At 38.8% G+C, this 15567-nt stretch overlaps 2 protein-coding genes across 2 annotated transcripts in view; one reads left to right on the top strand and one right to left on the bottom strand.

Moving 5' to 3' along the window:
* metrn (meteorin, glial cell differentiation regulator) overlaps positions 1–11393 on the bottom strand; it is a 48177-nt gene extending 36784 nt beyond the window's left edge. The window contains exons 1-2 of the mRNA XM_036216976.1: positions 11160–11393; positions 9469–9565 (exon numbers count right to left, since the gene is read on the bottom strand). Coding sequence (XP_036072869.1) covers positions 9469–9565; positions 11160–11373 — 311 coding nt within the window. The 5' untranslated portion in view covers positions 11374–11393. The remainder of the gene's footprint in view (positions 1–9468; positions 9566–11159) is intronic.
* Positions 1155–7256, top strand: crp1 (C-reactive protein 1). Its single transcript, XM_024284370.2, has 3 exons — positions 1155–1446; positions 1532–1598; positions 4976–7256. The coding sequence occupies exons 1-3, from the start codon at positions 1444–1446 to the stop codon at positions 5584–5586; spliced, it is 681 nt and encodes a 226-aa protein (XP_024140138.1). The 5' UTR covers positions 1155–1443; the 3' UTR covers positions 5587–7256.
* Positions 11394–15567: the final 4174 nt, after the last annotated feature.

Here is a 15567-nt window from a genome sequence, read left to right as displayed (position 1 = left end):
GCAGGGTTTTCCTGGCTTAAAATAAGGTGGTAGTGTCTCGTGGCGACTTCAGATTTGTATATCTTAACAAGTTTATTTTACTATTATTGTGGTTTTTTTCATAAACGTTATTGAACATTCTTTCAGTTTACATATTTTACTATTATTAGATCACCTCATTATAAAACATAAATGGCTCAATGTAACTAACAAACCGTATATTGATACAAAATAAAACAACTAATTATTCTAGTTTGAAGCTCCATACAAAAGCCTCAGGGAAATGTTTTAACAAAACCCTCAAATTCATCACTTCAACTCCACAACTAACTGGATGCCCCCCACCCCTCTGTCCGTTTACGAGCACGCGCACTCTCTCCTTTCCTTTTTCTGCGCGGCAATAGACAGACTGTCTCCTTTTTTCATGGAGGTTCTCCTCTAAATCAGGTGTTTAAACTCCTGATTTTAAAGCGTGTCTTCTCTCCCTCAAACTCTGTGGGTCTGTCGGTCATAAACAGCGCACCTGTGGAAGTAAAGTCCAGTCGGACCGAACCATTTTCAATTTAGAGGAAGGGGGGTCCACAGACGATGTTTCCAAAACAAAATGTATAATTATTGTTACCTTGACATTAAAATAAAAATATTTGCATATATATTGGTTATAGGTTTACTGAAATAATTGTTTCTGTTGTATCATTTCGTCATCATTTGGGTCTCCGTGGACCCTCTCTCAGTCTGGGCTCCTAGAATCAGCCCCCTTCCCCTCTTTCCCAAGAGCTGCTGGCGGCCGACACCAAATTCTCTATGCTGGAAAAACGCTAGAAGCTCCGCCCACACGCAGCGGGAGATTCAGGAACAGACTTTAAGATAGCTGTGAAGCTGTTACTTCAGCGCTGGTCAAAACAAATAGGATTTACAGGAATTTGACGAGAATTCCATTCGATGTGAACGGACAATTGTGTAATTATGAGAGCCCGAGGTGTGTGCACTCGCTGGGGGTGGGGGTTGGAGTGGTCCGCGGTACACACGTGTCCCGAACCGTGGCTTCTGATCTGTGCGGACCACGGATCATCCGTAATCCGTTACACCCCTAGCAGGGATGGTAATGGTTTCTCTGGAAGTCAGAAGTCTAATGGTTTCTCTGGAAGTCAGAAGTCTAATGGTTTCTCTGGAAGTCAGAAGTCTAATGGTTTCTCTGGAAGTCAGAAGTCTGAAAGGGATCATGAGTCAGCAGCTTCCCTGAAATCACCAATGAAAAGACGTAAACAAGAAAACCGAAGAGTGTTTTTGGTGAAATAACGCTGCTTCAGTCACGAGGGAGTGCAGCCCTCGCACACCGGGCCTTTTGTCTCGCTCCTTCAGAGCGCTGACATCACAGCCTGCATGTGCTAGGAGGGGAGAGCACCAAAGCAGTGCTGCTGGGACTGACCTTCCTGCACAGAGGAACCACAACGCTGCATCAAAATGGTAAAATAAATGTGATTTATTAGAAAATGCAGATATAATCTGATTATATAAATGTTTAGTGATGGTGATTCTGTTGTGTTTACAGAGTGTCAACAATGTACTTCTCCTGAGTGTTGCTGTCATGTTGTTGACTCCCTCCACCGCCACACAAGGTATGGATTTAAAATTCACGATTATTTACAAATCCATCAGTAATCTAGGGATACTTATCTTTTAAGGGTTACTAATGATTTCTCCAGAAAGGTAAAATACCTCAGATTCCAGTTTTTCTATTTACAATGAATAATTTTCATTGTTTTTTAATAGCTATCAGATTTTTTTTTAAATAAACTTAATATTCTCCTGATGTTCATGTTTTGAAAGACAGCAGTTTAAAAACTATAAACAAGAGGCAAATGTTTAAGTGTAAAAAATGATCTGGGTGGTTTTTAATCTTTACTTTTTCTTTCTCAACACTCTTTTGGTCGTCTTCTAATACAGGAAAATTCCAGCAGAACTTTCTGTTAAAACTTTTTATCAGGCAAAAACTTTTTTGAAATATGTCCTTTGGATGTTAAAAATATATATTTGTTAAAGAAACATACTTAAAAACAAAGAATATTAAAAAAACACGTTTTATAAAGATACCTGGATTTTATTGACGAGCATTGTATATTAAGTGGTAAAATAGTGCTCCATTTATTTTTCTTTTTTTTTAATAAATATTAAACATACATTGTAAATAGAATAGTTACATTTAAACGTTTTCTCTGCTTCTGTGGTTTTATAATCGTATTTCCATTAGTACAGATATTTCTAAGCAAGCCCTAAAAAGCCTGAAGTCGATAGATTCACGGAGAAAAAATACATGAAGAAGAATACATAAAGAAGATTTGCATGCATTTTGTTTGATGCTCAAAAGCAATTGAGTTATATTACGAACAATATTTGATCAGAATCAATGTCTATTTAATCACCTATTTCCAGTTCTGGGGTCTCCAGAACCACACACTGCTCTTTTACACATCTTACATTATTTTAAATATATATATTTTCATGGTGTTTTTTATTTACCAGTAAACCAAGAGGTTTATCACTTCTCCAAAATGTAAATGTCAGATACATTTTAATTGTTTATTAATACAAAAAGCTTAAAGACTAAGACAGAGTTTAGTTCAAAATTGTTAAAGTATACAACTGCATTTACACATACAGATTTTAAAACATGCTTATAGTCAATACTTAAGAATATAAATAGAGAATTTAGATTTTTTTTTTTTACTTCTTACATTTGTAATTACAGTAGCAACAGAATGATCATATTTATCACAGGGTGTATTTTATTTTGAAAGGGTGCTGCTGTCAAAAGTAAAGGATATCTAAATTGTCATATTTAATACAAAACATATGCAGTTGTAGTTCAGTGATTTTAAATAAACACTGGAGTTTATAAGTGCCCATTTATTTTTTTTTTAACTGAAAATAAATTCAGAAATTAATGCTATGGAAGCCCAAACTGTTCTTAATTATATAAATAAATACAACATTATTTAATCAAGCAACACTCCAATAAAAGTCTTTTCAATAAATAATTGACCATTTTATTATGAAATACATTTCATTAAAATTTAAATGGACCATTTTATTATGAAATATAATTCATTTTTACTTTAAAACATAATTTTTATGTTAAAAACATTTCATAATAAAAATATATATCATAATAATTTTTTTTCATGTTGGATATTATTATAATCTCGTGTGATTTTTTTTTTTTAAAAGCTTGTATTTCAAAATTACTGTTTTCCAAAGTGTCCTTTTTATTTCACAATGCTGTTTTTCAGAACGACTTATTTATTTCATGATGAGCTTTTTCAGAATAATAACTCTGTCTGTCAATCACTGAAAGTGGGCGGGATCTAAACGTTCATTGGCTGATCCTCTGAAATCGACTTGTATGCCTAGACTCCTGCTCTACTGTGTGTAGCACAATAAAAAAATATTTTTTTTCTTTCTTCATTTAGTGTGAAAGCATCCTCGTTATTGTCACTTAAACTAACCGACATTTGTGTTTGTTTATGAGGGAGAAAAAAGGAACATTATGTTTATGGTTGAGAATCTTCGTTTCAGGAAACTTTTAAACTTTAGACCGTCCTCGACCGGAAATAGTCAGTGTTATCACGTTCTAGCTTTACGGGAGTCATTCCGGGCCCAATTAAAAAGGGTCCGGGCGGTTTGTCCGAACCTACTCTAACCCAAACCCTGACGCGGCACCGACGCGGGTCGGGTCACCAAATCCTGCTGATCGTCCGGTTCCGGGATTGTTCCGTGCACCGGAAATGTTGATATTCCACGACTTTGGAGCCCCTTTTGGGGAGAAGTCCAGCAAAACAGACAAACTACGAACTGTATGTCCAAAATAAATGTATATCCTGATAGTAACGGGTGCATTTCTCACTAGAAATATTGTCAAAATAAAGATTAGTCCACAAAATATTTTATTCTGAGGAATTTTCCACCGAAAAAGAGTGAATATCCCACCGTGTTTTTGCTAGCGACAGGCAGAAACTCAAAAGCCACGTGATCAGTCACGTGATCCGGCGCACCTCCGTAGAAATGAATGAGAGAATGAGACGTAGCAATTCCACAATTTAGACCCGTTTTATTTGTGAAACTGCTACGTTTTTACCTGTGGACAAACGTGGGTACTGAACGTTTTTGTAGGAGACTGGGAGACTGGTCGCGCTGAGTTGCATACTCCCACCTAGTGTTGAGGAGTGTGTACTGCACCATCACGTTGGCTGAAGGAACACTCGATCGATGTAGTTGGTGCTGCTGCTAATGTCTGATTAAAGGAGTAGCCAATCACAAACGTGTCCCCGCCTTGTCTGGTTTGATTGACAGACAGAGTTATTATTCTGAAAAAGCTCATCATGAAATAAATACGTCGTTCTGAAAAACAGCATTGTGAAATAAAAAGGACACTTTGGAAAACAGTAATTTTGAAATAAAAGTTTCAACAAAAGAAACCCCCACATGATTATAATAAAATCCAACATGAAAAAAAATTATTGTGATATATATTTTTATTATGAAATGTTTTTAACATAAAAATTATGTTTTAAAGTAAAAATGAATTATATTTCATAATAAAATGGTCCATTTAAATTTTAATGAAATGTATTCCATAATAAAATGGTCAATTATTTATTGAAAAGACTTTTATTGGAGTGTTGCTTGATTAAATAATGTTGTATTTATTTATATAATTAAGAACAGTTTGGGCTTCCATATAATACAATTAAAGGTCATAAAAAGCTTAAATAAATCTACTTTTGTAAACGCTGAGGTTAAGCTTATGGCTCTTGCTGAGTTTTGTTCAGTAGTAAACTGATCCCCGTTCTAGTTGAGTCTCCAGCATATAATGGCAACAGTTAAGCACGGAGGAGGTAGGTTCATGGTTTGTTGGGTTTTAGCCTTAACAAGACGAGGCTTCACAGTAAAATGTGCTAAATGCACTTAAATACTTCTTTGGTCTTTCTTCTTTCAGTGGGTTTGAATGAGAAGGTTCTGGTCTTCCCCTATGAGACGGACTTCAGCTTCGTGGCTTTGATCCCACAGAAGAAAATGGAGCTCCAGGCCTTCACCCTCTGCATGCGCGTGGCCACTGAGCTGCCAGAGGAGCGGGAGATCATTCTGTTCGCCTACCGCACGGCCGACTACGACGAGCTTAACGTGTGGCGTGAAAAGGACGGGCGGGTGTCCCTTTACATGAGCGGGGACGGCGCCTTCTTCCACCTCCCTCCCCTCACCACGTTCCGCTCCAGCCTCTGCCTCACCTGGGAGTCTCGCACCGGCCTCACCGCGTTCTGGGTGGATGGCAGACGCAGCACCTACCAGGTCTACAAACCGGGTCACAGCATCCGCCCGAAAGGCACCGTCCTGCTGGGGCAAGACCCGGATAAACACCTGGGGGGGTTTGAGGCCACGCAGAGCTTTGTGGGGGAGGTGACTGACCTGAACATGTGGGACTCTGTGCTCTCGAGGAGCATGATTCAGGCCTGGCACTACGGACACAAGGTGTCCAAGGGGAACATCTTCGACTGGTCCAGCATAGAGTACGAGCTGAACGGGAACGTGATGGTGGTGCATGACGACTGACTCCAGGAGAGGTCCGACACAGACAGGAGTCAGACTCTGGAGGCCGGTCTCGGTGTGGTGCTGATGTGTTTTTGTCTTTCTTAGACTCAGACAGGAGCTTCTGTCTGTCCTGAATTAACCCCTGGATGTTTGGGTGAATGGACAGAAGGATTTATGATCATTTGATTTTATTTTTGCATGATCTTCTAACAAATAAAAAAAAAATACTTCAAATTTTCAAAAGCAAATATGCTCTTAAAATTCAGCTAAACCCCTAAAACACTAATAAAAGATTATTGTTATAGTATAAAAAAATGAGGCCACAAAATTTTTCACCTTATGCTGGAATAATAACCATCTTTTTTATTATCATTATTTAAAATAGATCGAAAGTAAGCTATAAAAAATATTTGTATTAAGTCAAAAAGTAACAGAAATCGCTTTTCTTTTTAGATATAAAATTAAATTGTGTGTTACCAGATGGTGGCGCTCTGCTCTAACATCCAAATGTAAAGATTTTACTTTTAGTCTCATACACTTCTGAGATTTATAAGACAAAGTTTAAATTTGTACAAGTTGTGAATAAATATGAACTAAAACATGATCCTGAGAGTTTTAAAGAAACTATTGACATCCTATAATAAGAGCTCAAATGGAATCAAATATTATTTAGCAGAATTAAAAAAATATTTCACGATCAGCTTGAATTAAAACCATTGACGTGAATGATAATGGACCGCTCAAACTCCCCCTTTTTCCGTGTTGCAAATCGGAAGTACCCGCGGGTCGCAAGTAGCCCAAAGTCCCATAGACTTCCATTGAGAAACAGACTGTTATTTCTCAATCATTTTATTTGTCAGAATAACCATTGTTGCTCTGATGTTTCCTTCTTAACACGCTCTTTCTAATCCCAATTTTTTTTAACGATTTTTTTCCTTATCGTCATTTTTTTCAAGTTATAAACTGACCAATCAGATGCCTCAGTAATAGCATGTGGCTCCCGCTGGCCCCGCCTCAAATGTTGACAAATTCCTCCATGCCATTTTTAGTGGGAGGGGTGTGGCCTTCAAACTAGCCAGAACAAGCTCACTCCTCATTGGTTGACAGTACTTCCTGTAGAAACGTGACTCAGACTCGGAGTAATCGCTGTCGACAGCTCTGGCGAGGACCGAAGGTGATGCATTTCCTATGGGGGACCTCAACGCTTGTTATGTCCAGTTCTATTTAGACTTTCTATGATTAAAACTAGAAAAGTTGCATTACCTGCGATAATGCTAGTGTGAATGCCTTTTGCTGAAAATAGTAGTTGCTGAAAATGCTGAAGCTTTTTGCTGAAAATGGTGATGTAATTTACTTTAATTGCTAAAGGGATTTGCTTAAAATGCAATTTGCTATTTGCAAATTGTCAAGTTTGCTAATAGACTGGACACTTCATATGAAAGAGTGCTAAAGATGATCTAAATTTCTGAAAATTCTGTAGCAAAACTGCTTAAAAATCCCTACTATATGCCAATTTTGCAAAAGTATGTAGTGTGTTGCTTAAATATGAGCTAAATTCCAAATTAGCCCCAAAACTTGTAGTAGATTTCAAATTAGCCCAAAAAAAAGCTAGCTCGTTACTTAATACTAGCAAAACTCCAAATTAGCCCAAATAATCTTAGTGGATTTCAAATTAGCAACAACAAAAAAAAGTTAGCACATTGTTAAATACTAGCTAAACTCCAAAACAGTCTAAAATTCTCCAGTAAAAGTAATTTAGTCAAAATGTTAGCATGTTGCTAAAACAGAAGCTCAACTGTAAATTATACTGAAAAACCCAAATTAGCCAAAAACATTAGCATGTTGCTAAAATATTAGCCAAACTCTATTTTTTTATTACTATAATAGATGAAAACATAGGCAGTTAAAGGCTTGTTGCTAATCCACTTAAATTTGAAGACTTTATCCTAATGTTTTTGAATATGTTGAATGTTTTGATACCAAGATTGCTTATATCTCTGAAAGTGAAAGTTTTACGTACCGAAAAACATACAGAAAGGAGCAAGAGAATCACTATTGTGTGAATAACATTTTTGTTGTCTTGAATTCACTTATTTGTTGACAAAAACCTTTAAGTGAGACACTAAAAAAGAGAAAGTTTTCTTGCACCTTAGCTGTAATTATCCGTTTTGCCGTAATGTTGCCGTCGGATATCACCCTCGCTCATGAATTTTCCATGTTTCAGCTGATGTAAGAGGGCTTTGGGGCCTGAAATATAATCTTGCATGTGCATAACTGATGGTGTTTGTGATTAAAATCTCTGAACTTTAAGGAGCTTGTTTTTCATATTCAACTGTTTAGGACCATTTTAACAATAATAAGATTTTTTATTGACAAAAACAAGTTTTAACTTTTTTTTCCCTCAATAAAATCAATATTTAAGCTTTTTATTTTAGGATTTTTCCTGCTCTCCTAAACACGAGGGGCCGAGGTTACACATTACTTGCAGAAACTAAGACATATGGAGCTGCTCCACTTACAAAGGGCCCTAAAAACAGGCTCAGGGTGAGATCTTCTCCATCCAAGTGTAACAGTAACCCCGTGTGCCGCCTCTCCTCATCTCCACGGCTCCGTGCACCCATCCTCCCTGCCCGCACCACCCATCGTGACCTCCTTGCAGAGACACTGGGAGAAGAAGTTTCAGCGCAGGCTTCCTCCAGGGTGGGAAAGTGCAGCGTTCTGAGTGTTTATTCTGACCAAATCCCCCGTCGGCTCTCTCGCTGCAACTAAATAAGGAGAAGCCAGGGCCGATGAGTTCTGACTGCGGGTCAGCAGCCAAATGTTCCACCTTCTTGGATGTTGCAATGCATCAATCGCAGTGCCCACTCACTGTGTGGTAACACCTTTGTGGACCATCTGCCCAAGCCGGCCTTCTCCGCCCTCTGGTCTGCACGTACACACAAGCTCACACACAGATAAACCTTTGTGTTTTTGCTGCTCTGCCCAAGGGCAGGGACTAATTCTTTATTTATCGTCCCACGAAACCTTTATTTCTTTGTATTTTAAAATCCAAAAACTGATTATTTTGTGAAATATATTGCAACTCTATATACTAAATAGTGTTATTGAGTGTAAAAATGACTGGCCTCCCCATGGAATAGATAATTACTCCCTGGATTGCACTGAGCAAACAGTTACAGGGCTCCTCATTCCCATCAGATCTGCATATTGGCCCATGGTGGTGTAAGCAGTCGGAGGCGAGGCAGTGGCGGGATGTCCATGCGTGTGGAACTGGTGAAAAGGTTTTCCACTCCAGAGGAGATGAACTGCAAGAGGGAGCCCCGCGTGAGCCGGCGAGGGGAGACAGAAGGACGGCCGTTCTGGATTCCTTCGAGCAACTCCAAATAGATTTCCAGGCAAAACATATTTGCATACGCAAGACAGTGCTATGAGCTATCGGAGTGCGCTGTGGCATGTGTGCATTGAGCAGATGGATAATTTTTTAGAGCTTTCTTGCAGAAATTTCCGCCGATTAAATCAAGGATCGTGGGCATTATTCTGTCACAGTGCTCAGAGAGAATAATCAGGATCAAGTTAGTTAATTAGTTCATGCAAAGTGACCAAAAATGGACCCAAGAACAACGTAGAGAAATTACATTTAAGAAAATTTAACCCTAAAATGATTCAAATCTCAGTTTAGGCTTTTATTTTTCTCTGAGGTTTTAACCTAGCAGTTCCTCCTCCCCTCTAGGCTGCATGAAAAATTCACCAGGGCTTCCCATTAGAGTCAGTCAGAATCAGGGAGGGAGAGATGTTCAAAAAACTGAAAATGCACCATTTATTCAGACAAAAATACCAAACTCAACTGCTAAAACCACCCGGTGCCCTTTTTAGGAATTTCACACTGATGGTGTAAGACCTGACCTTTCCTGGGTGGCAGTGTCAGGGCAGCTGGCTGTGTCCGGTGTGATCCCTCCAGGCTGGACGGTCGAGCTCTGCACCTCTTCTCGCATCAGAAAGACTTAAAGAAAAATAGAATAAAATGAATGTTAAGAGACAGAAATAGGAAAATTTAAAGGTTACTTTTGGATTTTCTGCATTGGGTTTTGTGAATGTTTTATTCTGCACAAGGAGCAGGATTTTGGAAAACAGAAAATGATGTAAAAAAGCTTCATGGTGTTAAACCAAATTAAAAGACTGGTAATTTCCAACATTCTTTTCTTCTCCTTTGAGTCAATTCTTACCATCTTCCTTCCTGACTGAATTTCTGAGTCCTATGTACAGTAAAATTGTAATGAATCAGGACAAAAAAAGCACAAAAAAAAACCCAAACTTATTTATGAGATAGAAAATAAGATGGCCGGGCCTCAAGCTCTCTGCTCTGCTCCATTTTGATGCATCTTCCTGCGTATTTAAAAGATCAACCTACGTCTTCCGTTATTTTTCATCATTTTGGATGGCTTCAATATCACTCACAATTTTTTGCACTAGTAACGTTAAGTTGGTGGTGTGAGGGCCTGTTAGCTAGCAGGAGAGCAGATAGCTAATGGTGATGGGAAGAGGGGTGGGGGTGTTCAGTGCAAATGGTTCCTCCTACAAGTCAGAGGCAAATTTCTTACAACCTAAAGCAGCTCTGCAGAAACTATGTTCTAGAAAATCCCACAAATTCTTTTTTAATTTTGCCTAAAAATGTTAAATAAAAGACCGCCACCTTTAAAATAAATTAAAAGATGATTGGAGCGGGTCTTTAAAACTATCATACTAAACAAATATTAACTTATAAAACACAGTCTGTACATGTATTACTTGTACATGTATACTGTGTTACTTTTTCCATATCCATCTATGATGAAGATGTGACAGATTTATTTTTTAAAAAAATACTACAATATGAGGTTAAGTTCCTCCTCCAATTCATCCAGAACCAAAGCATCCTTGTGTTCTCCGGCCTCCTCCGGAGCTCCAACACTCTAAAGCAAAGCAAGAGGCTGTGTGGTTGAATAAATTGTGGCTTTTAGCAGCGAATTCCCCTCAGTCGCCTCTGGGCTGTCCTCTCCTGTGAACATATGACCCACGCCACAGCGCATGGCTCCGTTTGACGGTCCAGGGCCTCCTGATTAAATATTACAAGCCTCTAAATGGATGGAGATTAGCCTCTGTGGGAATGTTAGGGCTTAATTTACCCCCGGGCCAGATGTGCATGTGTGTGTGTGTGACTATGAAAGGAGAGCTGGGCTTGCTGTGAATGTGTATTACATGTTGTTAAAGAGCGGGTCGATTTAGGTGTGGTTTATGGAGCACACGCTCAAACACAGCCCGGAGATTTAACAATTTAAAAAATAAACCGGTAAAAGCTTTCCATTTTAAATGTAAAGTTATATATATATATATCAATCCCGGTTTTGCTTTTTTTCTTTTTTTTTACTAGGACTGGGTTATAACATTGATTTAATCAATAATTGATCCATAAAAATATAAATCTATTTAGCACACAAGGCTAAATTCCGCTAGCTTGATGCTAACGTTTAATAGAATTTCTCGTAGGACGGCTAATGCTAACGCTCGGTCGACATAAACACACATTATTGACTAAATTGACATATTTATATACTCACAAGCATGAATTTTCCAAACTCTTTTAAGGAAATATTTGTTTAAGTAACTGTGGTCTAAAACGCGCCTTTTTTGCTCATACTTTGCCTTTTCTTCTTGAAAAAAGTGTACTGTTATAGCGCGAGCTCCCCCTGGTGGCCAACCTGAAACACCCTCCAGAGGAAGCAGAACGATGTTTACAATGTTAATGTTAGAACTTCTTCTTTGATATTCCATGTAACACTGTATGCTATTAACAATCTCATTATTTCACTACTACATTTTACAGTATGTGAACTGTATCAGATTAATATAAATATAATCAAAACATAGTAGATTTCTAGACAAATTGTCTAAATATATAAATTGTGTAAGCTCAAAATTGAAATGAATCGACTTGAGAGGATAAAAAAAATGGAAATGAATTGATCCAGGTTTTGGTGAAATAAACAAAATCAATTCTGGATATTATTATATATACCAAGTACAAGAAAATTGCTACAAGAACATGTTAAAAAATACACACAAGAACATAAATTTGTGTCTGTTGTAAAAAAAATATATAAATAAATAAATAAAAAAAAGATTAAAAAGTAAATTACCCCCTGACCAAAAAAAGAAAAATCCCCGTTAATCCTCCAGATAATAATAATAAAAATGTGAATATTCCAGAAAGAAAAACAAAGTTAAACTTGTCCTGCATTCCTTTCTATCTCATCTGTAGTTCGACAACTGTATTGATGTGTTCATTCATAAAATGCTTTCCTCTGACTGACCCTCCACCCTCACCACAACCCCTGCCCTCAAACATAAAAACGCGACCGCAGCGCTTCGGTTGGGCCGCATTAGTCATGGATGCTGGCTTCACACATGGATTAAATGACTGCCATTTTTAATTGCCGTCTGTTTTCTGTGCTCAGTTATGCCATCTCCACTTCTGCTCTGAATTATTGATCAGCTGGTTTTGTAGTTCACCACTTTTAAAATGCTTTTAGGGACGCGAGTGCGCCTTCTGCGGTCTTTGCATGCTAACCCTCGACTTTATTATTTATAAAAGTGTGGTAGCGTTATGGAAATGGGGATCTGCTCCAGCGTTTTCTGGCTTTGTGTGGTAAACATATGTCTTTCTCTGTGTTCATCAGATGTATTTCTGCGAGGCCTTAATTCTCTAGTAATTTCCCCTTCCCACAAACACATTCATCAAACTGTGTGGCGTCCACACTGGTGAAAAAAATGTGCCACACATGCACACACACACACAAGCACTCTGCGCCACTGGGCAGGGACTAGCCTGAAAGATTGAAAGCAATTAAAACTATCATCTGCAGTGGCTCTGGGCTGGCCTGTGGCTGCGAGGGGGGAGCTGCCACTGTGCATCAGCCTCTCAGTCTCAGCAACGCACAACGACATGAGAGAAAGAGCCCTCTCTAAAACACACTGTCGCACACTGATCCACGCGCACCCACACAGGGGTTTTGTCAGCTGCTGATCTTTCACCTCTTTCCACGTTTTGGGGACTTTTGTAACACTCTGCAACATTGTGGAGATTTTGTGACACAAACAAAAAAAAAAAGTCACTAAATAGTTGTGGCGCACACACAAACCTGCGCCCATCAGTCTGATCTCATTAAGAGTGCGCGCTGTAACTGCGAGCTGTTTGGGCCAAACTTGCAGCAGTTTACCTGTGCTCAGATCCTTGGGAATGGAAGCTGTCTGCTTCAGTCTGCACTGGCCCTTAACAAGTTTCCTCAGGACAACCACACCACCATTATCAACTATCTTTCCTGCCCTCCGATCAGCTCGCCACCTGTCACTCTCACTTAACGTCGACATTAGTACCGGTGGTTTCCTCATCCTGGTTCTCTTCAGCCCAACCCGCCACCTCCCCTCGCTGCGTTTGAATACATGTCTCCAATATCCTGCCCCTACTTAATTTGACAGGCCGCTGTTTTGTCAGTCTGACAGGCCCGTAGCAAGACACTAATAGGCCACAGAGACCACCAGCAATGGCACCAGCCAGGGTGGCCCTGCAGTGCCAGTCCCCATCACTCTCCACGTCTCTCGGGGCTATGTAGGCAGGAAGAGGCCCAGGGAGTGGTCAGGCTGCAGCGCTGTCACACCAGCCCACAGCAGACTGGACCAGGCCTCAGTGGTGACACCAGGCTGCGCTTCGGCGTGACCCCGACTCACAAAGGAGAGAGAAAAGAGTAGCCAGTGGGGGAGTCCTGGGATCGAATGATTCGGGCTGCCACTCACAGTTGTCACAGAGATAGCTTTGGTTTCTCTTCAGTGAAGGAGCAGCTGGGACGAGACGATTGGGCAGGAGAGCATTTGGCTTTAGGCCACCTGTCTGTAATTGTGACTCGCTAAACTCTGATCAGAGGTAATTGGTGGACTTTAGGTCTTCTTTTGTTTATAACCCAAGCAGCGTCTGAGAGATCTGAATGTTTTAAGCACTTATGCAGGTCTGATCTTATGTTATGTCTTTGTTTTAGCTGTAAAATGAAAAGGTTAAATATATATGTATATTTTAGCTTTTCATTGTAATTGAATAAAACATTATTGCTGTTACTATCATTATTATCGTTATTTTAGAAATATCCATGCAGTAAACCTTCCTGAAAAATGTTTTTCTATAAGATAAAATAATAATTATAAAAAAATAAATAAAATAAAGAGAAGATGTAGCCTGTGTCAGTCATTTTAGTGCTCCTATTCTTCTACTATCATGGACGGTGTGGTCTTTGAATTGTGATAATGCCCCAAAATTAAACAACCTGTGTCGTTTTCAATGACAGTTTCTGCAGAGCGGCAGGAGTTCAATAGATATTTGTCTCTGAATTGTGGGCGGGACTAACCTCTTCCCATCATCCCTTTGTTTACACTCTCTCCCACTAGCTTACAGCCCCTCACAACAACTCCAACCTAACATTACAAGTGCAACAAAAATGGTGAGCAATGTCGAAGCTATTCAGCTGTACAGTTTTTAGCTCAGACGAGGAAAACGAAGACGTTCATGGATCTATTTGTCTGCATCAGAATGGATCAGAGCAGGAAGTTTTTGTCCTTAAGACTGTAGCAGCTGAATCATTCCTACAGGCTCATTCCAGCTGAACTTTTAATAAATAAATACTGTATTTTCCAGAGTAAAAAGTCAAATTTTTTGTTTTATTAAACAGATTGGCCAGAGGTGCGACTTATTTGTGATTTTTAAAAAACATAAATAGGCTCATATATTCGTTATTTTCCCACTAATAACCACTAGAGGGCACTGTAGGTATCAGTATTTGCTGCTGACAGAAGGGCAGAAGAAGAAATGCCGTTCAAAACAGACATGGCTGAGAATTTGAGGCCTGTTTCAAGAAGCAGGTTTAGCCAATTCAGAGTTCAAACCTGAACTCAGAGCTCACTGACTCAAAATTTGCAAAGTCAGAGTTTTCGGTTTCAGAACAGCTGAAAAGATCCAATCAACTTTGAGTTGTTGGTCTCAGAATGAAAAGCCCTGAAGAATATGTGACTTATAGTCTGGAAAATACGGTACTCAAAAGTATTTTAATCCTAATTTTGTTTTATAAATCTCCTCTATCATGAGAAACATGCTACAAGATCACATTAAAAATATTATTTTAATTCTTAAGAAGAATTTTTAATCCTGCACAAATGTGCAATTTATCTTTATCTTTTTCACTATTTATTCTTTGATACTTTGTCCTTTTACATGAGAAGTCACATTACTTCTATTTTCAGTCATACTTGGCAAATAAAGGGGATTCAGAACATAAAAAGTGAGATCTAGGTAAATGGCAAAATACTGTCACTTTTCTACACGATGATTGTAATTCCAGTCGATTCTGAAGGATGAAAAGTTAAAGCAAATCAAAGAACATGAACACTAGAGCTCTGGTGTTAAAGGGTTAGTTGAAGGCTAAATCTGGAGCTACGATCACACCGCCATCGCAAACTTGCGTTTAAGCGACCATTTCCGATGAAACGTCTATGGAAATGCGTTCAAAACTCATGTTCGTTCGTCACATTTTTAGGTCACTTTTTGGGCTCTACTTACGAAACGCGTCCATTGGACATGTTGAAAATTGAATTATTTGTGCTGAAATTCTCTTTTTTCAGCTTCAGAATCCACCGGGATTGTATTAATTGTGTAGTTCAAAGAACTAAAGGAGAAAAGTCTGTAAAATTTGGAATCACTCATTTCACTATCTGAAAGACAAATAAAGGTCAGACCATTAAAGTTATTTTTAGACCATTAAAGTTATTTTAAGGTCAAATTTCCCAAGTTTTGTTTGAACTTCTCACATCAATAAAAGAATAAGGGAACTGTTTGGGGTTTTTTGTTATCTAACATGGACTCAGCTGCAGACGGAGGCTGAGATGAGAGCTGGAGCACTGCGTGAAAAGAGCCAGAATCCATAGATA

Source organism: Oryzias melastigma, linkage group LG19, assembly GCF_002922805.2.
Source record: "Oryzias melastigma strain HK-1 linkage group LG19, ASM292280v2, whole genome shotgun sequence".
In the NCBI taxonomy this organism is placed as follows: Eukaryota; Metazoa; Chordata; class Actinopteri; order Beloniformes; family Adrianichthyidae; genus Oryzias; species Oryzias melastigma.
The sequence above is the reverse complement of the archived record's forward strand: the minus strand, read 5'-3'. Positions and strand labels throughout refer to the sequence as shown.

Excerpts from the sequence above, each read along its gene's own strand:
- crp1 (XM_024284370.2), top strand. Across the intron at positions 1,599-4,975 it reads TCCCTCCACCGCCACACAAG|TGGGTTTGAATGAGAAGGTT; the intron begins GTATGGATTTAA and ends TTCTTCTTTCAG.